Here is a 27,876-nt window from a genome sequence, read left to right on the forward strand (position 1 = left end):
CTTTAGCCCCAGGTGACAGGAAGGAATGCTGCCCATGACATCTGTAACCACTGGAATAGTGCCTTAGGGATGGTATTAGATGACTTAACATGTGTGTATATTTTTTGAGACAGTCTTGCTCTGTCGCCCAGGCTGGAGTGCAGTGGCGTGATCATGGCTCACTGCAGCCTCAAAGGCCTGGGCTTAAATGATCCTTCCACCTCAGCCTCCCAGGTAGCTGGGACCACAGGCGCGTGCCACCACGCACAACCAAACTTTTTTGTAGTTTTTGTAGAGACAGGGTTTCACCATGTTGCCCAGGCTGGTCTTGTATCCCTGACCTCAAGTGATCTGCCCATCTCGGCCTCCCAAAGTGCTGGGATTACAGGTGTGAGCCACCTCGCCCGGCCATGTGTGTGTATATTCTATGGCGTAAGGGTCACGAAACACCTGGAGCCCACTCCCCATGGCGGCTTCACTCGTGTGTTCCTCTTCTACCAGCAGCACCACCCCTTCCAGGAGCAAACTACGATTTGCATTTGTCTACTACTCCGTCTCATCAAACAAAAGCTGCTTCATCACATGCTCCTATGTCTACGCAAGCACTACTTCATTGCTTGCCTGTGCGTTTCATGTGAATGGCACCCCTGCAGTCTCTCCTGGAACCTGCTCTTTTTACTCAGCTTTCTCCTCCATATTAACAGCAGCTGTTTTGGTTTCACAATACATTTATTTAGAAAAGCAACATACAGTAATAGGTATTTCAGAGAATTCAGCAAAGTATAAAGACAAATACAAAAGATGCTTGGGATACAACTGCTGGCTTCTGCCTTCCACACACAGTGGATTTTACGGTAACTGACTAGAGTCACTCTGGTGCCAGGAAGTTCAGATCCAAGTCCACAGCCACCACTGGAAGCTGCGGCTATTTCTGTGGACTGACATTATGCTGGGCTTCATTGTTCTTTCACTTAACAAATGTGACAGGGACCGGGCTGGGGACACACAGGGGAATGACAGTGGGTCTCTGCCCATGGGAGGTCACAATCTAACAGTGAGACGAGGCACAAACGGCTACCACAGGAGAGCATAGCAAGTGCTACCCAAGGTACAGGCTCAGGGTGCTACGGGGACCTGCAAGAAGGCCACCTGAGCTTCGGGTAGCTGGGAAGGCTTCCTGGAGGAGGTGAGGCCCAAGGTGGGGGTGAGCCTGGGCCAGGCAAAAGGCAGGCCTCTCGGCTCCTGTCTGTGGTTCCTCAACACCCTGTGTAGGCCCCTTAGTTGACCGGTCTTCTGTGAAATTCTCGATCCCGCTCTGTTCTATTCACACTGTGCTGCTTTGTCTTGGTGGTTAGCTTTCACAAGCACACATCTCATACTCCAAAACTAGGCTGTCTCTTGGGAGGGTTTTTTTTTTTTTTTTTTTTTTGGAGACGGATCTCTGTTGCCTAGGCTGGAGTGCAGTGGTGTGATCTTGGCTCACTGCAACACCTCCTGGGTTCAAGTGATTCTCCTGCCTCAGCCTCCCGAGTAGCTGAGATCACAGGCGTCCACCACACCTGGCTAATCTTTGTATTTTTAGTAGAGACGGGGTTTCACCATGTTGGCCAGGCTGGTCTCGAACTCCTGACCTCAAGTGATCCGCCCACCTTGGCCACCCAAAGTGCTGAGATTACAGGGGTGAGCCACTGTGCCCTGACTTGGAGGTTCTCTTACATTTGGTATTTTCTCATGACACCTATGACTATGCTTTGGAGAGAGTGGCTGCCCCCACGGCCCTGGCTGGGACCAAGACCATCAGCACTTCATCACCAGGCTGGCTGGGACCAAGACCATCAGCACTTCATCACCAGGCTGGCGGGGACCAAGACCATCAGCACTTCATCACCAGGCTGAGGTGGGCGGTCACAGCAGGTGAAAAGGGGCCAAAGACACTCAAATGAAAGCCACAGAAGCCACACCCATGAGGCTGCTGCCTGGGCAGAGGGCCCAGAATACCTTCCTAAATGGAAAAAGGCAAAGCACACAGCAATCGTGTCAACGGCAGTCATGTGAAAGAAACAAACAAACAAGTACCTTGCCACAAGCCCAAACTAGACAACAGGGCGCATTCCCCTCATCAACTCCCTGGGGACCTGCGGGCCCCAGAGCTGCTGTCGCTCAGTCGAAAGTGATCCGGAAGCTGCGCTCCTGCTCCTTGCGCCGGCCCTCGCACACCTTGGTCACCTCCTCCACCTTCCTCTGCAGCAGGGCTGAGTTCTGGTCAATCCACTGCAGTGAGTCCATGTGCGCGTTGAGGATCTTGCAGATCTGCTGCAGTGGGTCGCTGGTGTCGGCGGGGGCCCCGGACGTGTTCAGGTGCTCGATGATGTCCTTGAGATCCTGTGCCATGCGCTTGAGCTGTGCGTCAATGTTCTCGGCCAGCTTGTAGGTTTTCTCACGCTCCTCATCCGCGTGCTGCAGGTAGATGGTCCCGCTCTGCTCCTTGACCAACTCCTCCAGTGGGCTCAGCAGGTCTTCCAGCTCCTTCTGCTGGGACAGGATGAAGTCGAGCTCCTGGTCCAGCCTCTTCTGGTCCAGCTTCACCTTCTCCACCTCGCGGTGCAGGCTGGTGATCTTCTCTCCATTCTCGATCAGCGTGCGGTCCCAGGCGTTGACCTGGGTGGCCTGCTGGAGGAAGTGCCGCTCCTGGTCCTCTAGCTCCAGGCTCCATTTGTTGATCAGGCTCTCCAGCTGCGCATAGGTCATGGCGGAGCTGGCAGCCGCCCCTGCGGCTGCACCAGGGCCAGGTGAAGCGGTCACGGCGGCTGCTGTATTGCTGGGGATCCCGGCTGGCGCCAGTGGTTTTAAATTCAAGGCAAACCCGGTGGTGCTGCTGCTGGTGGTGGTGGTGGCGGCGGTGGCAGCGGTGGATGTTGTCGTGGAGGTGCCGGAAGCTGCTCCAGGTGCCTTTAAGCTGAAGCCCTGTGTCCCAGCAGTGGGGGCTCCTGCTGTGGTCGCAGGGGTACAGAGGGAGAGTCCAGTGGTGGCAGACGAGGTTGGAGCAGTTGCTATTGACGCAAAGAGGGAGGGCCCAGTACTGGTGGTGGTGGCTGTGGGTGTGGGAGCAGCTGGCTGTGTGGCACCTGCTGTGGTGGCTGCTGTGGGCTGGGCTGAATTCCCTGCTGAGCCAATGTTGAAACCAGAGGGTTGGGCCGTGCTTCCACCAGTGAATAAGAAGCCTCCAGATGTGGTGGCTGGAGCCACAGAGCTGGTGGAGGGGCCAAACACAAAGCCGGTGGGTGCCGTGCCCTGGCTGGAGGTGACGGTGCTCGATATGGCATTAGTGAGGTTGCTGCTGCCCAGCCCAAAGCTGCTGGGGTTTGCCATGGCTGGGGTGGCAGCTGTGTTGCTCAAGTTGAGCTTCGAAGCACCGATCCCCAAAGAAAATCCAGTTCCCCCCGAAGCAAGAGTTGCTGTTCCAAAAGTGAAGCCTGTCGTCTGTGTGGCCGGAGTCTGGGTGGCGAGTGAGAACAGGCCGGTGGACGGGGTACTTGTGGCTGGTTGGGAGGGAGCCCCAAAATTAAACCCTCCAGTGCCAGAGGTGGAGAAAGAAAACCCTGTAGCAGGTGTGGTTGTTGCCGTCTTTGCAGTGCCAAACGTGAACCCGCCTGTAGGGGCCCCAGTGCCTCCAAAATTAAACCCGCTCATGGCTCCGGACTCTGGTGGCAGCAGCTACTCTGGCTCCCAAAGCAAATCCGTCGGCGTCTGCAACCTTGGGAAGATTTCTAAAGCAGAGGAAGTGACATTGTCAGATGGCAGTTTTAGAAAGGCAAGCTCAGTGGCATGACCGGGCACGGTCGGTTTGGAGGGTGGTGGGATGGGATAATGATACCATGCTGTGTAACCTAAACTAGGCTCTGCTAAATCGAGAAGGATCCAGAAGCACAAAAGCACGCCCCAGGGGTCAGGTACGAGGAGCCGGGGTGCTAGGGACATGCATGGCCAGGTTCAGCACAGTGGAAAGCTCTCACTCTGTGGAGGACTAGGCGGGAGAATAGAACCTTGGACCCACCTCAGCCTGAGGAGATCAGATTTGAGGCACTGCCACAAGCGGGACTAGGACACACAAGAACAGCTGTAGGACCTGCTCCCAGCGTGGGACCCAGTGAGGTTCCCTAGCTGACTCTAGCAGGGTGTGAGCGGATCAGCTCTTGCCACTCTGAGGGCCTCTCTGGACCTCAGAGAGAGAGATGGGGCCGGGAACCCAGGCTGGATGGCAGGGTCTGGGCTGCTGAAGGCCCCCCCCAGACCCACACCTGCGCTCTCTTAAGAGCAGGAGAGGACACTGGAACGCCCCCTCCTAACTCAGGGGAGGGTCTGAAACCCATGTGCTCAGAGCACAGATGCCCCTGGCTGCAGTGATTGGCTCAAGGATAAACTGAGACCTGAGCCAGGCAATCAGAGCCTCCCCTGGGGTTTTCTCCAGGCTTGGAAGGCAGCTGCCTCCTTCACTTGTAGGTGTGGTGTGGAGGATTGCACCTGGGCCTCCCTTGGATACCTTCTCAACCATCTGCAGACACTGGGACATCACTGGAGACCATAAGCCCCACCAGAGATGGGTGGGGGTGGGGGAGGGATAAAGAACACCCCAGAAGCCCCATAGGCCACAGTATTTCCATTCAGTTCAAACTGACTTGATCTTGGTAACGTCTAACTGAAAAATCTCCCAGTGGTGCCATCTATCAGCAGGAAGGTCAAAGGTTACCTGGTAAGGAAAGGGTGAGAGGGAGTGCTGAATAGGGGTAGTTTTTTTTTTCCTTTTGGGAAAGGGTTTCGCTCTGTCATACCAGCTGGAATGCAGTGACATAATCACAACTCACTGCAGCCTCAACCTCCTGGACCCAACTGATCCTCCCACCTCAGCCTCCCAGAGTAGCTAGGACTACAGGTGCATGCCACCATGCGCGGATAATCTTTTTTATTTTTTGTAGAAATGGGATCTCACTCTGTTGCCCTGGTCTTCAACTCCTGAGCTCAAGCAATCCTCCCTCTTTGTCCTCCCAAAGTGCCAGGACTACAGGCGTGAGCCCTAAAGATGATCAGCAGTATCCTTAGAAGACGGATTTGACCGACTGGAGAAGGGAAGAAAGTTTGTGGTGACAAGAGCAGACTGGAGTGATGCACTTTGGAATCTGAAGATGGGAGAAAGCCAGGAGCCAGGGAAGGCAGAAGCAGCTCTAAAAGCTGGAAATGGAGAGAGGGAGGCCCTGTCTCAAAAAAAAACAAAAGAATAATCAAAGTCAAGACTGAGAAGCCAAGTGCCTGACCCAGAGAAACACCCACGAGGTCTGTTTCCTCTTCCCTCTCTCCAGGCCAGTTTTTAAATTGCTTGGTGTCTGTCCTCAGGAAATCCCCTTCCAGCTTGAGTAAGAGGCAACCTATCTCACTACCCCCACCCCTTCCACTGCACCCTTCTGCCTCCTCACAGGCCCCTAATTTTTGTTTCGTCTGCTCCTCCTTCTCCACACAGCCAAGCAAGTCTGGGGAGATGACCCCAGGGCCAGCTGCACGCGCTCTGCCTCATCTAAGCCAGTGGATCTCAATGGGCGTCCATCACCACTGACTGCGAGCATTCAAAACACACAAGGCTGTCAGCTCCACTAAGCCAGTCTCTCCAGGGCTGGGATGCTGTGGCCCTGGCATTTTCATAAAGCTCTCCTGGGGGATTCTGAGAAAGGTCTCTTCAAGAGGCCACGGCAAGTGCCTGAGCCCCCAGGACTGCTGGGGCCTGGCCCGGCCTACATCCATTCCTCCCGTTGTGGGACAGAACAAAAGTCCTCACTGCTGAGCCACCTCAAGCCAGTGTGTTGTTACTGGCAGCTAAAGGCATCTGAGCAGCTACACCTACACATCTCAGTTCTCAAGAACTCAGCTTAAAAAAGCTTTTGCTATTAATAAGTTGTAGCTAAAATTTCCAAGAAGAGCATTTATAAAAAGCTCTTTGCAATTATGAAAAAACTACAAGGAAATCAATCTTCTGTGGGGACTTGTCTGGCTTAACAGTTCATCTTTTTTTTTTTTTGAGACGGGAGTCTCGCTCTGTTGCCCAGGCTGGAGTGGAATGGCACAATCTCGGCTCACTGCAACCTCCGCTTCCCTGGTTCAAGCGATTCTCCCGCCTCAGCTTCCAAGTAGCTGGGATTACAGGTGCATGCTACCACGCCCGGCTAATTTTGTATTTTTAGTAGAGACGGGGTTTCTCCATGTTGGCCAGGCTGGTCTTGAACTCCTGACCTCAGGTGATCTGCCTGCCTCAGCCTCCCAAAGTGCTGGGATTACAGGCGTGAGCCACTGTGCCCGGCCAACAGTTCACCATTTATTAAGTGCCACGTTGGTTTCCAATACTTCAGGTGCCAGGGATCTATTCACAATGGTGAACCCATACCGATCCAGCCCTGATCCACACAGTTTAGATGTAATATGGCCAGGTGAGGTGGCTCACGCCTGTAATCCCAGCACTTTGAGAGGCTGAGGTGGGAGGATTGCTTCAGTCCAGGAACTCGAGAACAGCCTGGCCAACATAGCGAGACACTGTCTCTACAAAAAAAAAACCACAAAAATGAGTTGGCCTTGGTGGCAGGCGCCTGTAGTCCCAGCTACTTGGGAGGCTGAGATGGGAGGATCACTGGAGCCCAGGGAGGTGGAGGCTGCAGTGAGCTGTGATTGTGCCACTCACTCCAGCCTGGGCAACAGAGTGAGACCCCATCTAAAAAAAAAAAAAAAAAAAAAAAGGTAGACATACCATTACTCACCCTTTCCTAAAAGCAAACTTTGGGGCAGATCCATTTTACAAATGAGGAAAGTGAAGCCCAGAGTGGTTAGCTAAGCCATGGCCCCTGCCCTCGAGGCAGCCAGAGTCAAATGTCAGCTCTACAATCAGGGCTCAGGGCAGGGGCAGGGCTGGGTCACATGCTGTGGGAGCAGGTTCCAGGGAGAAGCTGAGCGTTGTAGATGCAGCAGCAGCCAGGGAAAGGATGGAGGTGGGAGAGGTGCCGTCCATGCAGGACGAAAGGCCTGTGTGAAGACAGGGAGGCTGACACGGCAGACATGCCTCTGGGTGCTAAGTGATTTGGTGCTTCTGAAGGGAGATGTTTATGTGTGAAGGACTGACTTGCCAAGCCTGGGCTGTTCAAATCTGCACATTCCAAAGAGAGAAAATGGCCCTTGACCAGCTCCAGGAAAATCTCTATGTTCTTGAAATGTCCTGCCAGATAAGAGCGCCTTTGTTTACCTGGGGCCTGAGGCCACTCTAGAGAGTCCATGTTGACGCTGTGACCTAGAGTTGGGGGCTTTGGGTCATACAGTATCAGCACGACCTCTGGAGGGGCTGGAGTCAGCAGACTTCAGTTTAGCCACACGGGTGCGCCATGTCTACAGAACTGCTCCTCCCCACAACCCGAGCCGCCACCACACGCTGTTACCACACGCTGTTGCTGGGAGAACTGAGCACTGTCCGTGGGACTCTCTCTACCTGGAGAGGACATCTGGAAGCTCGTGCCTGCTCTCTCTCAGGGCTTTTGCTTCTCTCCCCTTTGCTGTTTTCAGTCTGTATCATTTCTCCGTAATAAACCGTGACCGTGACTGTGAGTAGAAAGCTTTGCTGAGCTCTGTGAGTCTTAGCTCATCACTGAGCTGGAGGGTGGTCTTGGGGACTGTGGGCCATGTGACAGGCGGGAGAATTTGGCAGACCCATACATACCATGCTAACGGTTTGGGCGTTGTATTGAGGGAGCCACAGGCAGACTTTATGGGTGTGGGGCATGAACCGTAGGGGTAGAGGCTGGAGGCCAGGTGGCTTAGAGAAGACTGGTGGGAGAAGGTCCAGGCCAAGAGCCCGAGGCCCAAACTGGGACTCAGAGAGGACAGCATCACAATTTGAGCAAAGTGTTCAATTTGCACCAAAACCACAGGGTCCGTCCAGGTTAACAGTGACAGGCCAGGCGTGATGGCTCATGCCTGTAATCCCAGCGCGGGGTTACAAGGCGGGGTTACGAGGGGTTACGAGGCCAAGGTGGGAGGATTGCTTCAGCCCAGGAGTTTGAGGCAAAAAACAAAAAACAAAAAGCCACAAATACTAGAACTTGGGAAGTTTCTCACAAACGCAAACTATTACGAGCTCTGATCCCGGAATTACCGCATTTGCCAAAGGGGAGAGTTTCCTTACCAAAGAAGCTGATGGTGCTGGTGGTGGTGGGGGGAAGCAGGGAGGAACCCAAACTGAGGGAGTGGTGCATTTCCAGGGAAAGGAGGAGGGTATGCCTGGGCCTGTGCTCAGGGCTGGGTGGCCGTGACCATCTGTAGTTCACCCAGGCAGGACACAGCTCCAGAGAAGCGCTGCCTTGAGGTCACCAAGGGAAGTGCTGGCAGAGCTGCCAGTCCCTTCCCTTCCCGCCTGCCCCAACATTTACCCTTGAGTTTCAAACAACACAGGTGCCTTCACAGCCCTGGGAACCCGGAGGAAGACCCGCTTGGGATTCAGATGCAGAATCATCTGCATTCAGGTGGGCACATCCCACCCCCATCTGTGAGAACCAGGGTTCCTTGCTGTCACCCCAGCCTTCAGTCAGCTCTACTACCTTACCTCCATCTGTGATTCTTGTGCCACTCCAAGTCCCAGTTTCTTTTTCTTTTTTTTTTTTTTTGAGACGGAGTCTCGCTCTGCCACCCAGGCTGGAGTGCAGTGGTGCGATCTTGGCTCACTACAACCTCCGCCTCCCGGGTTCAAGCAATTCTCCCACCTCAGCCTCCCGAGTAGCTGGGATTACAGGTGCCCACCACCATGCCCAGCTAATCTTTGTATTTTTAGTAGAGACGGGGTTTCACCATGTTAGCCAGGCTGGTCTTGAACTCCTGACCTCAGGTGATCCGCCCACCTTGGCCTCCTAAAGTGCTGTGATTACAGGAGTGAGCCACTGTGCACGGCCCCCAACCCCTTTCCTTAGATGCCTGGGACAGGAGTCTGTGCCTGGGAAAGAATACAGGAGACCTCAGCTTTGGACCAAAAGGAAAGGAAGAATTAGGAAGGATGTGTGTTATGTGTGTGGTGGGGTAGACAGAAAAATGGCCCCCAAACATGCCCACACTCTGATCCAGGACCCTGTCAACGTGACCTTACATGGCAAAAGGACTTTGCAGATGTGATGACGATAAAGAGGTTACCCTGGCTTATCCACGTGAGCCCCAGGTAACCACAAGGGTCCTTCAGGGAGGCAGGAGAGGAGTCAGAGGGAGATGTGCCTATGGAGGAACGGACTGAGAGACACTGTGCTGCTGGCTTTGAAGATGAGGGGGCCACAAGCCAAGTAACACAGGCGGCTTTGGCCTCTAGAGCTGGAGAAGGACATAGCCTCTCCCCTAGAGTTTCCCAAAGGAACCACACACCATGTACCCATTTAGCCTCTGGACCCCCAGCACTGTGAAAATACATTCATGTTGCTTTAAACCACTACATTTGTGATGACTTGTTACAGCAGCCACTAGAAACCAATGGGGGTAGGTTGAGGGACGACAGAGAAAGAACAGAATGAAATCTAGATAGGTGGATGGGAATACACAGAGCAGAGTTGGGGTTGAGAAAGGGGCTGGGGTCAGGGGCAGGTCTGCCCTTGTGCACGGAGACCAAGGCTGCTGGTACAGAAAGGAAAGTGAGGTGTGATTCTGAAAATCCAGATATCCCCTGGTGCTGGGGCAACCCTGCCAGGACTGTGGATGTGTGTGGGTGGATTGCCACTGACACCCAGCCATGACAGGCCATCTACGACAGAAGGACAAGGTTGCCTTCGAACACAGAGGAAGGCTAACAGTGGGGATGGTGTCGGCTCCTCTGGGCAAGATTTCCGTTTGTTCCCTGCTGTATTCGCAGCACCTGCAGCAGTGCCTGGTACACAGTAGGGACTCAGTAACAACCATTTACTAAGGACCTACTGTGTAACCGGTACCATGCCAGGAGCACTGCGCTGCAGCACACCGAGCCCTTCCTGGGTAGGAAACAAGTGCAGACTCCCCAAGGCCACCCAGCAAACAGGAACTTCACAATGGGAAACCAGAGCTTTCCGGGGCCAAGTCTTGACATTCTGCCTGGGACGGGAGGGTTTCATTGAGGAAAGGATGTTAGAATTAAGTGTTGGCCAAGTGTGGTGGCTCACATCTGTAATCTCAGCACTTTGGGAGGCTGAGGTGGGTGGATCGCCTGAGGTCAGGAGTTTGAGACTAGCCTGGCCAACATGGTAAAACCCCGTCGTCTCTACTAAAAATACAAAAATTAGGCCAGGTGCTGTGGCTCACGCCTGTAGTCCCAGCTACTCGGGAGGCTGATTCAGGAGAATGGCATGAACCCAGGAGGCGGAGCTTGCAGTAAGCTGAGATCACGCCACTGCACTCCAGCCTGGGCGACAGAGCGAGACTCTGTCTCGAAAACAAAAAAACAAAAATTAGCCTGGCATGGTGGTGTGTGCCTGTGATCCCAGATAGAGGTGGGAGGATGACTTGAGCCCAGGAGTTTGAGGCTGCAGTGAGCTGTGATCACACCACCATACTTCAGCCTGGGCGACTGAGCGAGACCCTGTCTCAAACAAATAAAAAAAGTTCCGGGAGGCACCTGAACAAAGGCCCATGGCATTCGGCTGACAGCCACTTGGTGGCACTGCTGACAACGCAGAGCCCAGACAGGAAGGACGGGGTGCGGAGCTGTCTCCGCGGGACCTCTCCTTTCCCCATAGAATTCGTTATTTCAGATTTGGGGGAAGTATGACCGGTGGAACCAGAGAGACCAGAACAGGGGAGAAAAGAGCAGAGAGTGAGGGAGTGGAGAGGAGAGAAACAAGGGGAGATCAGAGATGGGCTGGGCCCAGCCCAGGGAAATTTGATTCCTGCTGAGGCTCGGACACTGCCTTCCCTCACTTGCCCTCCCATGGGAACCTCTGGCCAGGACCATCTCCATAAGTGCTAGTGCTGGGATTCTCCGTCTGCAAACTCCACAAGTCTAATTACTCTGCTTCTTAACTGTCTCCTGAATCAGTTCCTCTTCCCTTTGCGTCAAAGAAAATCCACCTAAACCTTGAAGAACAGATCAGCTCCAAGTCTGCCCTTCAAGAACTGAAGTCAACTGACCAACACCTTCCTAAGCGGACCTTAGCCAAGGCAGATGCTCAAGCGGTCCAGGTCAAATGGCCCGACCAGAGTGCCTTGGGAGCATGAGGCCATGGGTGGGCTCCGGTGGGTCAGGGTCTGGGTTATGTTCGGAAAGACTCACCGAGACTCTGTGTGGGAGGAGTGAGGAGACTGTTGCAGTCGCCTGGCGGGAGCTGGCGGTGGCCTGGGCTTCCCTGTCCTGCTCTCTTACATAACTACCCTGCCTGGGGTATGGCCAACCCCATTAGTAGAAAACAGAGTGGGCCAGGCATGGTGGCTCGCGCCTGTAATCCCAGTACTCTGGGAGGCCGAGGTGGGTGGATTACCTGAGGTCAGGAGTTCGAGACAAGCCTGACCACATGGTGAAACCCGTCTCTACTAAAAATACAAAAATTAGCCAGGTGTGGTGGCGTGTGCCTGTAATCCCAGCTACTCGAGAGGCTGAGGTGGAGGTTGCAGTGAGCCGAGATCGCACTACTGCACTCCAGCCTGGGGGACAGAGCGAGACTCTGTCTAAAACAAACAGACACACAAAACAAACAAACAAAAACCCAAAGCCATGGAGAGGGTCTGCTTTCCTTTTTCTTTTTTTTTTTTTGAGACAGAGTCTCACTCTGTCATCCAGTGCAGTGGAATAATCACGGCTCACTGCAGCCTCGACTTTCTGGGCTCAAATGATTCTCCTGCCCTAGCCTCCTGTTAGCTGGGACTACAGGCATACGCCGCCATGCCCAGCTAATTTTCGATTTTTTGTAGAGATGGGGTCTCACTATGTTGCCCAGGCTGGTCTCCAACTCCTGGGCTGAGGCCATCCTCCCACCTCCGCCTCCCAAAGTGCCAGGATTACAGGCACGAGCCACCACGTCCAGCAAGGGTTGCTTTTCTAAGCCAAATCTGTGACATGGAATTCAGCTCCTCTCTCCCACTCCTATGTTCACCTCCACCAAAAGGCCACCTCTCCTCCACAGAACCAGGTATCCCCAACAGCAGGGAGGGAGGGAGGAAGGGACAGGGATACCTGTGGGTTTTCAACTGTCCTCTCTCTCCTCCTTAGGCCACCTGGCATTCTGGTTCCATTTTCCTCCCTGATGCCTTTCAACCTACAGGCATAACCGACTTGCATTAAGGACCCGTGTGGAGACAAAGGAACAGGGTGTGTGTAGCTGTGTGTCTGTCAGCTCCTCGGGAGAGAAGCTGTGATGGATCAAGCTGTCTTCCCTAGGCTGTCACTGGAACTTTTACTGTATGTTCAGATGTTTCAATGCCTAAATGTTCCTGTGTGCTCACTACCCAGGAGGCCGACCACCCTGCCACAACCCAATGACATTGGTGGGCATTTTAAAAAATAAAAACTAGGCCGGGAGCAGCGGCTCACACCTGTAATCCCAGCACTTTGGGAGGCCGGGGGGCGGGGTGTGGAGGGGCGGATCACCTGAGGTCGGGACTTTGAGAGCAGCCTGACCAACACGGAGAAACCCCATCTCTACTAAAAAAAATTACAAAATTAGCCAGGTATGGTGGTGCATGCCTGTAGTCCCAGCTACTCGGGAGGCTGAGGCAGGAGAATCGCTTGAACCTGGGAGGCAGAGGTTGCAGTGAGCCGAGATCACACCACTGCACTCCAGCCTGGGCAACAAGAGTGAAACTCGGTCTCAAAAAACAAAAAAAACAAACTAACTCATTTTGTGAATAGGCAGTATGTTCACACTGTTCTAGCTCAAAAGGTACAAAAGGGAATACTGTGGCCTGTCTTCCCTGAGTCCCACAGCCACCCAGCCCTGCTCCCTGCAGATAGGCTGCTATTACACGTCTTTGCAGAGACTTGCTGTGCATTTAAACAAAAGTGTGGTTTGCACTATCCCCACCTGTACACAAAAGGCAGCCTGCTAGATGCACTGTTCTGTACTGTTCTTTCTTTATGTATCTTAGAAATCGTTTTAAGCAGGCTTATTCTCCTCACCCGGGTAGATGAGGAAACCGAGGCCCTCAGAGGGGCCGACTTGCCCAGAGTACCAAAATCCTGCCTCTGCCACTTGCTACACAGGACGGCCTCAAGGCAGTAGCTAAATGATTTGTGGATTCACTGGTTCTCAACCTTCTCTCCTTCTTTCCCTTGAAGTCACTTGATGGCTAATTAGCAATTACCTTCTCCTTTCCACTCCCCAGGCCCAGAAGCTACCAAAGGAGCTCAGGTCGCGGGACCAACAGCAATTTTCCCCACAGGAAAAACAAATCAGCTAAGACAACCATGGAAAAGTCAGGAAACAGCCAGAAAGAGATTTTAAGGAAGATTCTAGAACCACCGCTCGCTCTTAATATAAAAGAATAAGACTGGAAGAGATTTGAGGACTACTCTAGTGCCAAGGCTTCTTCCTTTTTGGCCAATAACTTTTATTTCTTACCCTTGTATTTAAAGTTTTTTCCCCTGTACCTACTGCATTAAAAAAATTTTTTTTTTCTAAGACAGGGTCTCACTCTGTCTCCCAGGCTGGAGTGCAGTGGTGCAATCACAGCTCACAGCCTCGACCTCCCGGGCTCCAGTGGGTCTCCCATCTCAGCCTCCCTAATAGCTGGGATTACACGTGTGTGCCACCACACCAGCTAATTTTTTTTTTGAGATGGAGTCTCGCTCTGTCACCAGGCTGGAGGGCAGTGGCATGATCTCAGCTCATCGCAACCTCTGCCTCCTGGGTTCAAGCTATTCTCCTGCCTCAGCCTCCCAAGTAGCTGGGACTACAGGCGCCCGCCACCACACCCAGCTAACTTTTGTATTTTTAGCAGAGACGGGGTTTCGCCATGTTGGCCAGGATGGTCTCAATCTGTTGACCTCGAGATCCACCCACCTTGGTCTCCCAAAGTGCTGAGATTACAGGCGTGAGCCACCACGCCCGGCCCAGGAGTTTCTTTTTAGGGTGATGAAAATGTTCCAAAATTGATTGTGGTGATGGCTGCACAACTCTGTCAATGTACTAAAGCCACTAAGTTGGACACTGATAAATGGATATGGATTATACAGTATCTCAATAAAGCCACTCAACCAACCGACGACCAACCAACCAACCAGGGGGGTGCTGGGAAGGTGTTGAGAGGCCGCAGTGAGGCTGTGGAGGCGTCAGGCTCAGGGCTGACTTTACCCCAAGGGCAATGGCTTGGGCAGAGTTTCTAAGGGCAGGCCCATGCCTTCCTTGGGGTGGCCGGTAATGCTGGTTGAGAACAGGCTGGGGAAGAGCCTAGAGCTGAAATGCTCTGGTTGGCGGTGCAGGCACAGGACATCAAGGCCTGGAGAGGGACTGAGGCATCAGGGCTGAGGGACTCTGAGAGCAGCGGACAGACGTGTGTGGCAGGGGAGGAACGGCGCACACCTGTGTCCCCTCTGCAGCCCCTCTTCTCGTCAACATCAGCTTCCCCGGGGAGAGGCAGTGATGTTGGTGGGGGAAGGAGGGAAGGGCCCAGGCTGGGCTGTGGTGGAGACTGTTGCTATGAAAGTTTCTCTGGGAACCAGGTGAAGGCAGCCAGAGGATGGGGGCAGGGTGGCTTTCATTATGAGAACTACCAAACACAGCCCCTTCCTGCCTCGGCGGCCACCTCCACACCCACATTTCATGGCATTTCTCACGCACTGGGCCGTTTCCAGGGCTTCACCTGTTCTCACTCACTTAACTTTCCCCCAGCAATGTGACGAGGGGAAACTATCATGGCTCCCATTTATAAATGAGCAAACTGAAAAAGGGGAGAGGACTTCAATCACCTGCGTCAAGTCCCACAGCCAGTAAGGGCTGGCCCAGGTGTCTGGCCCCACAGCTGAGCCCCTAACCGCACCGAGCCTCTCCAAAACATGGCCCTTTTTTGCTCCCCACTGCCACCACCATCACTGTCCCCTGCCTCATCCAGCCCCCTTCCCATTCTCCAGAGACTTCCTGGGCCATCTCCATGACCTTCCAGACCAGCCTGGGCTTCACTCTCAAATCCAATTCAGGATGATCTGCCTGCCCCAGCTGCAGATGATGGCCTGAGACGCCTGCAGGGAAGAGAGGGGCGTCCGCTGCTCGCCAACCCCCATACATTCCTGCTCTGTGGTAGGTCAGGAAGAAGAGGGCAAAGGAGTCTGCATCAAACTGGGCTAAGGCCTGGCGCTCTGATGGCCGCTGACCTCAAAACTCTCCATGGGGGGTGCCCCCGTGCCCACTGAGGGGGCACTAGGGAGCCTAGGGGTCCCGTGAGGCCCTCCCACTGTGGTTCCCCGCCTCTGCCTCTCTCCCCGCAGCTCCGTCCATGACCATCCATCCTATGAGTGCTGGCTGGGCTCAAGCCCGGGTACTTTCCTCCGTGCCCAAGCGACCCTGTAGGAACCACGTATCCTGGGCCAGACGAATGCAGGAGCTGCCTCCTCTGGATGCAGCGGTGGCGCTCACCTCCCTTCCATCTTGGCAGGACAAGCGCATTTGCTGTGAGAAAGCAGCCCTGACAGCAGGGCCCTGGGGCCCCAGGCCAGGCCACCACGACCACGAGGGACCAAGACAAGCCCACTACTGAATCACGCCTCAACACAGACAACACGATGTCCAAACCACAGAAACGACCAAACACCCCTCCTGGCTCAGAGCTGCTGGCTGTTTCTCAACTAACCCCGGCACTAGCTCCCTTTGCTTCTCGGGCTCTAGGTCAAATAGATCCGAGTCATGGGCTTGCCCCTGACACAGCCCAACTCCTAAAGTTAGCCCAAATGCCTCCTTATTGAGGTGCCCTGCAGGTCCCTGTGGGGGACAGTCTTCCTGCGGCAAGGAGCAATGTGCTCCTGGTGGCCTCTAGCTGGGGGCATGGGGACTAGGAAGAGAGTAATAAGACACCAGCCCCACTTCCAGCAGGCATCCTTAACCTCAGGAAGGATTCTTTAGGCCTCCTTCTCTGCTCCCCAGAAACACTGTCCTCCCCCACTTCACATGGGAGCGGGCTGTGTCGGAAGGAAGCCCTGCTCCGTCTCACTGCTTGAAAGTCCAGCACAGAGGGTAGCAGCCTCAACCCTCGGAGACTCTTGGAATGAAGGCTCGGTTCCTGTTGCTCTCTGCTATGGACAGAGAGGATGACAGCTGCGGGGAGGGGAAGTCACAGAGGGCCAGCAGCCTGAGTCCTGTCCACACTGGTGGTTTGCTGGGGTTTTCCAGGTTTTTCTGAATTACTTGCCTACCTTTAAAACTTGGATCTCACAGAAAAAAAAAAAAAACTGGATTTCCAGCTTCTCCCGTGAAACCAGCAGCTTTGCACCACCAGCGCTGCCAGTGTTGCTGCGGCCCGGGTGCCTTTCAGGGGCCCAGGTGCTTCTGGGAGCCACCCCTCCCTCTGGGCCTGACACAGAGCCCGAGCTGGTCCGCAGTTCACTGGTCCAGGCCTCTTCCCATGTCAACCCCCTGCCCCTCCACACTGCCCCGAGGTAGTTCTATGATTGTGCCCATTTTACTGATGAGGTGACCACAGGTCGGGGGGTACAGTATCTTGTCCCAGACTACTAAGTGGTGAGTGATGGCATCCTGGGCTCTAGGACACTGGTGTCAGTTGTTATCAGTTTGCTGTGTCCTTTTTTTTTTTGCGTAAGAGCTGTGACTGCTTCTACTGAAGGGACAAGGGGGGGCACAAGGGAGGGAAGGGGCTCTGGAGGACTGTGGGCCACGTGGCAGCTTGTGCTGTCTCCCAGCCCCCGCGTCATCCTCTCCCCAACTGAGCTGGCCTTGGCCTACCTGCCCTTGTTTGTCAGGACTCCCACCTTCAACCCCGGCACCCCTGGCCTGCGTGACCCAGTTACCCTCCCTGGCTCCTCTCAGGGACCTCAGTATCACATTCGCTGGCCTCTGTGCTGAGCAACTCATTAGAAAATGTATTGATGCCTACGGAAATAGCAGCACAGGGCGGGGGGTTGTGGGGAACGATTCTGGGAATGAAGAGGGCCCTGACTTTGCCCTCGAAGCGTTCGGGGGAGCAGTCACGTAGGCACACATCTGTGCGAGGCGGATCTGAAAGCAGAAGCAGGCGTGGCGGGAACAGAGGAGAATCACACACAGGCCTGGGCTCCAGCAGACGCTGGCTTCACTGACGCCATCTCCACAGCGCTCCCACAACAGGCCCCAGAGCAGGAATTACCGCTCACAGGGCATTTCCCATATGCCAGGCCCCACTCTAGGTATTTTACGCACATTTCCACATTTAATCCTCAAAACCACCATCTGCAATGGACCATCTCATCCCCATTTTGCGGAGGGGAAACTGAGTCACACAGCGAGGATGCCACCTGCTGAGGGTCACAGAAGTGGTGGAGCTGGGGTGTGAACCCAGCAGGCTGGCTCTAGGGCCCATGCTCTGACCCACGCTGCAGAAGGCAGCCGAGGCTCAGGCAGATGAGGGCCCTGCCTGCACTCCAGTCTACAACTGAGTGCTGGGCTCAGGACCAGAACCCGGGTCTGTCTGATGCAAAACTCGGAGCCTTTTCCATCATGCCAGGAGGCCACCTCGATTGGGAAAGCAGTGAGGGGTTGCGGCAATAGCAGGGCGATGGCACGGTGCAGGTGCAGGCACGAATCGATAGCATCTGGCAGCCGTGAGCAACAGCAGGCCTGAGGTGAGGGTCGGGGCTTGGAGGCCTCCCAGAGACTACACCGTGGGCCTTGGGGCCCTGGAAGCTGTGCAGGATGGTGGAAGCTGAGGTCCCATCTAACTGGCAGTGTGATTTTCACAACCCCCCCTTACCTCTAGGGACCTCAGTCTTGTCTCCTGCTAACAAGCCTGTGATCTGAGGCCCCTTCTTGGCACGGAGCCTCAGATTCTCCGGGTCCTGCACGGGTGGCTGATCTCCCTCCCTCTCCACACCCCCCTACTCTTGCTGTGCTGGGGTTCTCCCTTATCCAAAGCTCTGCTAACCAGGAGTGGTTGCCAGGTGTGCTGGGGTCCCCAGAGAATCCCCCAACTCCCCCTCCCCGTCAAACAGCCAGGGCTGATGCAACCTGCCTGCAACCACCGCCTCACTCCCCAAGCCAGCCCCCTCCGCACTGAAAAAGAGTCCCCAGTAGTCCCACCCTTGCTTCAAGCCCCAGCTCAGGAGTTGAAGGGGAGCTCGAGGCTGGGGGAGGCCAGGACATGAGTCCTGAAGGGGCCACAGGCCTGGGTCAGGAATGTGCACACGAGGGGACTCAGGGTTCGAAGATCTGGGGAGGAGGGTCGCAGGCAACCACTGATGACCCGCTGTGAACTAGAACAGGCTGGGAGAGGCTGGAGAGCTAAGGGTGCCAACTGGCACCCACTCACCCTGAGTCCAGCTGCTAAGTCTGGCTGGGCTGAAGTGGGTGGGACCCAATAGCCAGAGAGAGAAGGCAGCAAAAGGGTGGGGAGGGGAAGCAGAGTCCCTGCCCAGACACCTCTACAGCCAGCATAAACCGCACATAGCCAGCAATGCAATTCTCCTACTGACTAAGTTATTAAAAATTACCCAGGCCGGGCCAGGCGCGGTGGTTCACGCCTGTAATCCCAGCACTTTGGGAGGCCGAGGCGGGTGGATCACTTGAGGTCGGGAGTTCAAGACCAGCCTGACCAACATGGAGAAACCCCGTCTCTACTAAAAATACAAAATTAGCCATGTGTGGTGACGCATGCCTGTAATCCTAGCTACTCGGGAGGCTGAGGCAGGAGAATCTCTTGAACCCAGGAGGCAGAGGTTGCGGTGAGCCGAGATGGCGCCATTGCGCTCCAGCCTGGGTAACAAGAGCGAAACTCTGTCTCAAAAAACCAAAAAAATTAAAAATCAAACAAAACAAAACAAAAAACCCAGGCCGGGCACAGTGACTCAGGCTTGTAATCCTAACACTTTGGGAGGGCGAGGCAGGAGGATCGTTTGAGCCCAGGAATCAGGAATTCAAGACCAGCCTGGGCAACATAGTGAGACCCCCCCAATCTCTACTTAAAAAAAAAAAAAAAGCATCCTACCCGGCCATCCTCTCAATATCCCGCAGTCCCAGCCTCAGACAAAACCAAATGGAAGCACACTCCATAAAACACCTCACCAGCATTTTCCCAAACTGTCAAGGTCACGAAGGACAAGGAAAGTCTCAAACCAGTCACAGGCCAGAGGAGGCTGCAGAGCCATGATACAACGTGGCATCCTGAAGGCATCCGGAAGGAGCAGAAAGGGCATTAGGGAACAACAACCAAAATCAGAATCAAGTGTGGTCAGAATCAAGAATGGCATTTGGTCAACGGTAACATACTGATGTTGCCCTGTTTGTGACAAATGTGGCAAAGTAATGTAAAACGTTAATGGGAAAAACCAAGTGAGGGGCATACAGAAATTCTCCGTATTATCTTTGCAACTTTTCTGTTGAGTCAATCTACAATTATTCCAAAATAAAAAATTTTATTTAAAAAATAACCCCCTTGGGTGCGGTGGCTCACGCCTGTAATCCCAGCACTTTGGGAGGCCGAGGCGGGCAGATCACGAGGTCATGAGTTTGAGACCAGCCTGACCAACATGGTGAAACCCCGTATCTACTAAAAATATAAAAATTAGCCAGGCATGATGGTGTGTGCCTGTAATCCCAGCTACTCTGGAGCCTGAAGCAGAATGGCTTGAACCCGGGAGGCAGTGGTTGCAGTGAGCTGTAACGGTGCCACTGCACTCCAGCCTGGGCAACAGAGCGAGACTCTGTCTCAAAAAAAAAAAAAAAAAAAAAAAAAGCTAGATCTTGCTTAAGGCTGGGTGTGGTGGCTCATGCCTGTAAATCCCAGCATTTTGGGGGGCCAAGGTGGGTGGATCACCTGAAGTCAGGAGTTCAAGACCAGCCTGGCCAACATGGCAAAATCCCGTCTCTACTAAAAATACAAAAATTAGCCAGGCGTGGTGGTGGGCGCCTGTAATCCCAGCTACTTGGGAGGCTGAGGCAGGAGAATTACTTGAATCTGGGAAGTGGAGGTTGAAGTGAGCCAAGATCATGCCACTGCACTCCAGCCTGGGCGACAGCAAGACTCTGTCTCAAAAAAACCAAACCAAACCAAACCCAGTCCCCGTGTAAAATCTAGAAGGTCTTCGTAGGAGAAGATTCTGCCGGCGGGGGGGAGGGGGGGATAGGGCACGTCTGTGTGTCCTTACAACTGGCAGTCTGCCCAACAGTCTACCCTTAATTCCATCTGCTTTTGTTCAAAAATCTATACAGCAATGGAATGAGAACACATCCACCTTAATTATAGCAATAACAATAACCACTTTTATGCACCACCTACTGTGTCCCAGACATTAGTCTAACTGCTTGACACGGATTAACTCATTTAATCCTTGTAACAGCCTTAAGAAGTAGGTACTTTTTTTTTTTTTGAGACGAGGTCTCACTCTGTCACCCAGGCTGGAGTGTGGTGGCACAATCTCAGCTTACTGCAACCTCCACCCCACCCCAGGGTTCAAGTGATCCTCCTGCCTTAGCCTCATGAGTAGCTGGGACCACAGGTGCAAACCACCACACCCGGCTATTTTTTTGTATTTTTGGTAGAGACAGGGTTTCACCATGTTGCCCAGGCTGGTCTCGAATTCCTGAGCTCAAGCAATCTGCCCACCTCAGCCTCCCAGGGTGGTGGGACTACAGGCATGAGCCACCGTGCTTGGTCCACAGGTAGGTATTCTTAATGCCACTTCGTACCACAGGGGAAACTGAGGCACAGGGAAGGGAAATAGCTAGGGTCACACAGCTAGTAAGAGGGGTGCCGTCAGGTTTTGAACTCATATAATCTGGCTCCAGAGTCTATGCCAGGGATGTATAAAATTTGGCTTCCTGGGGCCACATTGCAAGAATTGTCTTAGGCCACACATAAAATACACTATTGATAGCTGATGAACTTAAAAAAAAATCGCAAAAAATTCGCATGTTTTGGTACGGTTTACAAATTTGTGTTAGGCTGCATTCAAAGCTGTTCTACGCCGCATGCGGGCCCACGGGTGGGACAAGCTCAGTCTATGCTCTTAGCTGCTACTCTGTATACTGCCTCAGTGATAACACAGCCCCTATAGGCCCAAGAAAATATAGGGCAAGTGCTCAAAAACTGGCAGAGTGGACAGTAAGTGCTCTAAGGAAAGGTGGTCAGATCTCAAGAAGGACTTCCTGCCCGCAACAGGTAAGGGAGGAGAAAGAAGCTTGTGTGTAACGCTCAATACCAGGATTCCTCCACCTTCTCTGGACCTTGATTCAGTCTCCTAACTGCCACAGAAGGGATGAAAGTTGAACTCCAGCTGGGATGTCCTGATGTGGATGGGACAAGGTGGGTTTCTGCAAGAGAGAAAAGACCGACATCCACCTCGGCTGGTGGAGGGCCCAGTACACGAGAAGGGGCAAGATGGCTACCCTCTGACTAAAAGAAAACGGAGATCTTCCATTTTTGGCAGGGTTGGGAGATAGTTCCTATCCAGTGGAGGCTGAAGGACGGTTTGAAAGGAAGCCAAGGGCAAGGGATGGAGAAAAGGACGCAGCTGGGGCCTCGATGTCTGAATCCCTGCCAGGGGATGGGGCCTGGGCACCCATCATTTGGAATGGAAGATGAGGATAGCTGGAAACAGACACTTTAGAGGGATGGGGGAGACAGAAGAATGACAGCAGGTGTTGGACAGTCCAATGTCTGCAGCTCTTGCAAGGGGTAAGGAAGAAATGAGACTGGGCCCCAGAGTTCCTATTAATAAAATATGCTGAGACCGGGCGCGATGGCTCACGCCTGTAATCCCCAGCACTTTGGGAGGCCGAGGCGGGCGGATCACGAGGCCAGGAGATTGAGACCATCCTGGCTAACATGGTGAAACCCCGTCTCTACTAAAAATACAAAAAATTAGCCGGGCGTGGTGGCGGTCGCCTGTAGTCCCAGCTACTCGGGAGGCTGAGGCGGGAGAATGGCGTGAACCCGGGAGGCGGAGTTTGCAGTGAGCCAAGATCGCGCCACTACACTCCAGCCTGGGCGACAGAGACGGAGAGACTCCGTCTCAAACAAAAAAAAAAAGTTGAACAGGAATTTATGAGTTGAGCTCTGTGCATAAGCCTTGCCGGACATCGTCTTATTTGAGTCTCATAAACCCACTAGGAGAGTTGATTTTTCTTATTTTACAGATAGGAAAATGAAGTAAGAGAACTTAAGTTATTTGCCCGAGGCCATCCTGGCAGGTCTGTGTTTGGGAGAGTGCTGTGACTCATGCTGGACTCTAACCCACGAGGGTTTCTCAGAGTCAGCAGTTGGGGGATGAAGAGGTGAAAAGTGTGACTGGCAGGAAATTCTGCAAGCAAGGAAAGGGAAAGAGAAATTAACTGGTGCAGGTCTGCGGGAAGAAATTGAGGCTGGATCCTCAAAATCACAGGAGGAAGCAGGCCCAGACCTCAGAGGCAGAACGAGAACGAAACCAGAGTTTAGAGTCAGAAGGAGGAGGAAACTAGACACCGGAGCCACGAGGAGAGGGCTGGATCCCCGGCTCACAGGGAGGAGGCCGGATCCCCAGCTGAGAGGGAGGAGGGGCCCGGACCCTAAGAGTGGGAAGGAAGGGGTCGGATCCCCTGATCCCCAGGAGGAGGGGACCCGGCTGCCTCCCGGTTGGGGCTGCTCGAGGGCGGGGCGCGGAAGGATCCGGGCGGGCCGTGCTGCGCCGCGCCACCCGGGATATATCTGTCCCCAGGCCCCGGGGCCGCCTCATTCCCTGTCCTCGGATCACAGTCTCTTCTCACTACAGCGTCGCCGCCTCTGCCTGCGTAGCCCCCAGCCATGGCTCTGTAGCCTCGACCCCTCTGTGCCCCCGGCCCGTCTCCGCGCTCACCACGCCTGCGCTCTCCGCTCCCACCGTCTTTCTTCAGCCGAGGCCGCCGCCGCCTCTCCTTGCTGCAGCCATGGAGTGAGTAACCGCTTACCTCTCCTTCTCCAACCGCCTTTCCCGCCCTTTCGCAGCTCGTGGCCCTCTTTAGGGAGCCCTGGGGGGTGGGGAGCGGCGAGCGGGGAATCACGGTCGCGCAGGCGCAGAAGAGGTACGGTGGGCCGAAGGCGCGCGGCTGCGCATGCGCACTGGGCCCGGGGCCGGGTGGGAGAGTTCTAGACTCGATGTTTGTCAGCCCGCGTGCAGCTGGGCCTGCGCACTCCAGGGGAGGGTGTGTTTTTTTTTTTTCTAAACGATTCTGCGTGCTTGGTTGTTCCTGCGCAGTAGCCCACCAGTGCCCCGTAGTGAATGAGCTGCGGACCCTGAATGGCCGCACATGCGCACTGATCCCCAAGAGGGCGGACATGTAAAAGCAATTGGACCGCTCGGGCGACGTAGCATGCGCTTTGGCCCTCGGCGCAGAGCCGCGTGTGGACGGGTGGCGTTCGGGTAGCCGTTCTCCGCCTACCCCCTCTATCCTCCTCCACCCTCCCTGCCCCACGTTGCTCTGGCTCATAGCCCAGCTTCCTTCCTTTTAAACCAGGCATCTGCTGAGTCGGGGACTGGCTTAGATTGACAGGGCATAAGGCGGGGCCCAGAGGCAACCCTCTAAGTGGGTGGGGCTAGAACCACTGTCGTCACGATGGGTGGGATTTCGGAAGCCCATTGTGAGAAGGGGCGGGGCTAAGCCAACCGTTAGTTGAGGGGTGGGGTTTCGATGGGACAAAGAGGCGGGGCCGCTGGGGAATCGGGGATGGGCGGAGCTAAATAAACAATGAGGGGCGTGGCTTGGAGGGGCAGGGGCAAAGCGAGGAGTGGGATTTGAGTGGATAACATTGCTGAAGGGCTGGGACCTGGGGCAGTTCCCCTGGGAACTGGTTTAGGATGGAAGCTAGGAAGGCAGTGGGGCCAAAAGGAAATATTTTAGAGGAAGGGGCGTGGCTGGAAGAAAATGTCCCTCGGATTGAGTTTTTCCTTGAGGCGAAATATTCTGAGGTGGATGGGAGGGGCCTAAGGTAATTCCCCTGGGAGACCTTTAGGTTTCTGTATTGGGGGAAGGGGTGGGGCGTCGGTCCTACCTTAGGACCTAAAGAAATTCCCTTGGGAGTGGGTGGGGCTCAGAGATTTGGGTAACGAAAGGGCAAATTTAGAATTCGGAGAGGCTGAGGCTTAGTGTTCTAAACGGTGGTTGGAAGAGGGAGGGAGGAGCCCCATGGACGTACCTGGGGGTGTGGCTTGGCTTCCCCTTGATTTTGGCCGGTGGATGAGGCTGTCCTGACCCCACCCACTCTTGTCTCATGCGTGTAGGTCTTCCACTTTCGCCTTGGTGCCTGTCTTCGCCCACCTGAGCATCCTCCAGAGCCTCGTCCCAGCGGCTGGTGCAGCCTCTCCTGTTGCCATCAGTGCCCAGCACCTGTGCTACAGCCATGTCACTCCTGGCGACCCTGGGGCTGGAGCTGGACAGGGCCCTGCTCCCAGCTAGCGGGCTGGGATGGCTCGTAGACTATGGGAAACTCCCCCCGGCCCCTGCCCCCCTGGCTCCCTATGAGGTCCTTGGGGGAGCCCTGGAGGGCAGGCTTCCGGTGGGGGGAGAGCTCCTGGCAGGTAAGGGCAGGTGGAAGGTGGAGCTGGGGAGTGGAGGGCAGTGGAAGATGGGGGAGGAAGAACTCATCCATGTATTCAGTAAATATTGAGTGCCTACAATGTGCCAGGCACTGTTTTAGGTGCTGAGGATACGGCTGGGAACAGGAAGAACATGGTCTGTGCCTTCCAGCAGCTCACACTGTGGGGAGTAGAGCAGAGATAAATTAAATGAGAGTGTATTGGAATAAGTCAGAAACATGTAGCAGCTGAGCTACAAAATGTCAAAGGGGACCTAATATAGAATGGGTAGCCAGAAAACCTTCTCCAAGTAGGTAACATGTTGACTGAGGCATAAATGATGGGAAGGAAGCCAGGCATGATGGCCTGTAATCCCAGCATTTTGGGAGGCCAAGGAGGGGAGAATTGCTTTAGTCCAGGAGTTCAGGACCTGGGCAACATAGCGAGACCTCACATCTATAGGAAAAAAAAAATTAGCCAGGCATGGTGGCGCACGCCTGTAGTCACAGCTACTTGGGAGGCTGAAGTGGGAGGATCGCTTGAGCCTGGGAGGTCTAGGCTGCAGTGAGCCAAGATGATGCCACTGCACTGCAGCCTGGGCAAAAGAGTGAAACCCTATCCCTTAAAATAAAAAAAAGTAGGGAAGGAATGAGGAAAACACCCAAGGGAAGAGCATTTTAGTTGGAGGGAACTGCATATGCAGAAGCCCTCAGGAAGCATGAATCATTTCATTCATTACTGTATCCCAAATGCTTGGCACATAGTGGGTTTTCAGTAATTAATGAGTAAAGATGAAACAAGGTGTATGTGTGTGTGTGTATCTGTGTGTGTGATGTGATCTAGTTTGCCTTTTAATAACAGAATAAATAGAGACACCACAGATACAGAGTACTGGGTAAAGGAGATGTTGGAATGGTTGAAGAAATGCTTGGTTGACTGTTGCTTGAGTCATTGGTTGGTTGGCTGGTTCTTTCTTTTTTCTTTTTTAATTTTTTTTTCCCCGGACCCTCTTATGGGTTAAGACTGATTCTTTCATTGGCTAATTTGTTGGGTTTTGGTTAACTGGTTCATTGGTTGATTAATGGGTTGATTGGTTGGTTGACTGATTTATTTGGTTGGTTGACTGATTCCCTGATTGATTGGTCGACTAGTTCATTGGTTGATTGGTTGGTTGGTTGGTTGGTTGGTTGGTTGGTTTGTTAGTTGGTTGGTTGATTGCTTGGTTGACTGGGTGGTTAGATGGTTGATTGTTGGTTGGTTGGTTGACTGGTTTATTGGTTTCTTCACTGGTTTGTTGGTTTATTGACTGGTTTGATGATTCAGTGGTTAGTTGTTTTACTGAATGAATGGGACAGATGCGCCTGAATGAGACGTGAGTGAGCACCCAACTAGGCAGAAGACCAGCAACTCAGGGAATTTTGTGTCCCTCCCCACTTTAATCCCAGGTGATGGCTTCTCTGACTGGATGACTGAGCGAGTTGATTTCACAGCTCTCCTCCCTCTGGAGCCCCCCTTACCCCCAGGCACCCTCCCCCAACCTTCCCCAACCCCACCTGACCTGGAAGCTATGGCCTCCCTCCTCAAGAAGGAGCTGGAACAGATGGAAGACTTCTTCCTAGATGCCCCGCTCCTCCCACCACCCTCCCCACCGCCACCACCACCACCACCACCACCACCACCAGCCCCCTCCCTCCCCCTGCCCCTCCCCTCCTTTGACCTCCCCCAGCCCCCTGTCTTGGATACTCTGGACTTGCTGGCCATCTACTGCCGCAACGAGGCCGGGCAGGGGGAGGTGGGGATGCCACCTCTGCCCCCGCCACAGCAGCCCCCTCCTCCTTCTCCACCTCAACCTTCTCGCCTGGCCCCCTACCCACATCCTGCCACCACCCGAGGGGACCGCAAGCAAAAGAAGAGAGACCAGAACAAGTCGGCGGCTCTGAGGTATCGCCAGCGGAAGCGGGCAGAGGGTGAGGCCCTGGAGGGCGAGTGCCAGGGGCTGGAGGCACGGAATCGCGAGCTGAGGGAACGGGCAGAGTCCGTGGAGCGTGAGATCCAGTACGTCAAGGACCTGCTCATCGAGGTGTACAAGGCCCGGAGCCAGAGGACCCGTAGCTGCTAGAAGGGCAGGGGTGTGGCTTCTGGGGGCTGGTCTTCAGCTCTGGCGCCTTCATCTCCCTGCCTCCACCTTCATTCCAAACCCCTCTCGGCCAGGCGCAGTGGCTTATGCTTGTAATCCCAGCACTTTGGGAGGCCAAGGCAGGAGGATCGTTTGAGGCCAGGAGGTCAATACCAGCCTGGGCAACATAGTAAGACCCTGTCTCTATTAAAAAAAAAAAAATCAACCCTTCTTCCCCACAAAACCACCCAACTTCTCTCTACTTTTATCTTTTCATCCTCTGTCTCTGCTTTTATCACCTCTCTTGCATATTTCTGGATCTTCTTACCTCCTCTGTCGTTCAAATCATGAAATGTTTGGCCTTAGTCAACGTCTATGCCCGTCACGTAACAGCCGAGGCACCGAGGCCCACAGGGAAGCAGCTGGGAGCTTGGAAACCTGGTCTCTTGAATTTCAAACCTGGTTTCTTGCAGGTGGTTGTCTGGGGTGGGTGGAGTGGCGACAGGATAGAGCTGAAGGACTATGCAAATAAGGAAGTAAGTCAGGGCGGGCTTTGAGAAGGGGACTCATATCCTACAGGCAAAAAGCAGGCTAGGCGACCTTGGGACACTACGTTAAGGGAGGGAGGCTAAAGGCTGCCAGGTTTGCAGTGCGGGAAGATGAGCAGGAGGGGCAGGGCAGGGCTGTAGTTGGTGACTGGGTGCTCATTTTAGCTCTGAGAAAAAAATCAGTGTTTTGTGAAGGTGTTGGAGAGGGGCTGTGTCTGGGTGAGGGATGGCGGGGTACTGATTTTTTTGGGAGGTTATGAGCAAAAATAAAACGAAACATTTCCTCTGGCCTGTGCATCTTGTCTTTGAAGAAGCAGCTGGGGAGAGGTGGCCTTGTAACCTCAGCACTTTGAGAGGCTGAGGTGGGCAGATCACCTGAGGTCAGGAGTTCAAGACCAGCCTGACCAACAAGGGGAAACCCCGTCTCTACTGAAAATACAAAATTAACCGGGTGCGGTGGCGTGTGCCTGTAATCCCGGCAACTTGGGAGGCTGAGGCAGGAGACTCGCTTGAGCCCAGGAGATGGAGGTTGCAGTGAGCTGAGATCGTGCTATTGC

At 54.1% G+C, this 27,876-nt stretch overlaps 3 protein-coding genes across 12 annotated transcripts in view; 1 reads left to right on the forward strand and 2 right to left on the reverse strand.

Annotated features, from left to right (window-relative positions):
• The window catches only part of IL4I1 (interleukin 4 induced 1), a 40,195-nt gene extending 17,000 nt beyond the window's left edge, over positions 1 to 23,195 (reverse strand). For 4 of the 7 annotated variants that reach the window (XM_054464834.2, XM_063657321.1, XM_054464830.2 and 1 more), the window contains exon 1: positions 22,961 to 23,092. The gene's annotated coding sequence lies outside the window, so the exon portion shown is untranslated. Of the gene's footprint in view, positions 1 to 21,328; positions 21,441 to 22,960 lie in introns of all 7 variants that reach the window. The other 3 variants (XM_054464828.2, XM_054464832.2, XM_054464831.2) reach the window with 3 other exon arrangements.
• NUP62 (nucleoporin 62) lies at positions 690 to 23,169 on the reverse strand. Of its 3 annotated transcripts, XM_054464835.2 has the most exons (3): positions 22,961 to 23,169; positions 21,329 to 21,440; positions 690 to 3,746 (listed from the first exon to the last, which is right to left on the reverse strand). In XM_054464835.2, the coding sequence occupies exon 3, from the start codon at positions 3,667 to 3,669 to the stop codon at positions 2,140 to 2,142; it is 1,530 nt and encodes a 509-aa protein (XP_054320810.2). In that variant the 5' UTR covers positions 3,670 to 3,746; positions 21,329 to 21,440; positions 22,961 to 23,169; the 3' UTR covers positions 690 to 2,139. The 3 variants fall into 3 exon arrangements, with proteins under 3 accessions (XP_054320810.2, XP_054320812.2, XP_054320811.2); XM_054464837.2 differs by lacking the exon at positions 21,329 to 21,440; XM_054464836.2 differs by lacking the exon at positions 21,329 to 21,440 and having other exon boundaries at positions 23,052 to 23,165.
• On the forward strand, positions 22,324 to 27,608 carry ATF5 (activating transcription factor 5). 2 transcript variants are annotated; one of them, XM_054464840.2, is made up of 3 exons: positions 22,324 to 23,035; positions 24,362 to 24,658; positions 26,101 to 27,608. In XM_054464840.2, the coding sequence occupies exons 2-3, from the start codon at positions 24,481 to 24,483 to the stop codon at positions 26,772 to 26,774; spliced, it is 852 nt and encodes a 283-aa protein (XP_054320815.1). In that variant the 5' UTR covers positions 22,324 to 23,035; positions 24,362 to 24,480; the 3' UTR covers positions 26,775 to 27,608. The 2 variants fall into 2 exon arrangements, with proteins under 2 accessions (XP_054320815.1, XP_054320816.1); XM_054464841.2 differs by lacking the exon at positions 22,324 to 23,035 and adding an exon at positions 23,196 to 24,069.
• Positions 27,609 to 27,876: the final 268 nt, after the last annotated feature.

This window comes from Pongo pygmaeus, chromosome 20 (assembly GCF_028885625.2).
Source record: "Pongo pygmaeus isolate AG05252 chromosome 20, NHGRI_mPonPyg2-v2.0_pri, whole genome shotgun sequence".
Lineage (NCBI taxonomy): Eukaryota > Metazoa > Chordata > Mammalia > Primates > Hominidae > Pongo > Pongo pygmaeus.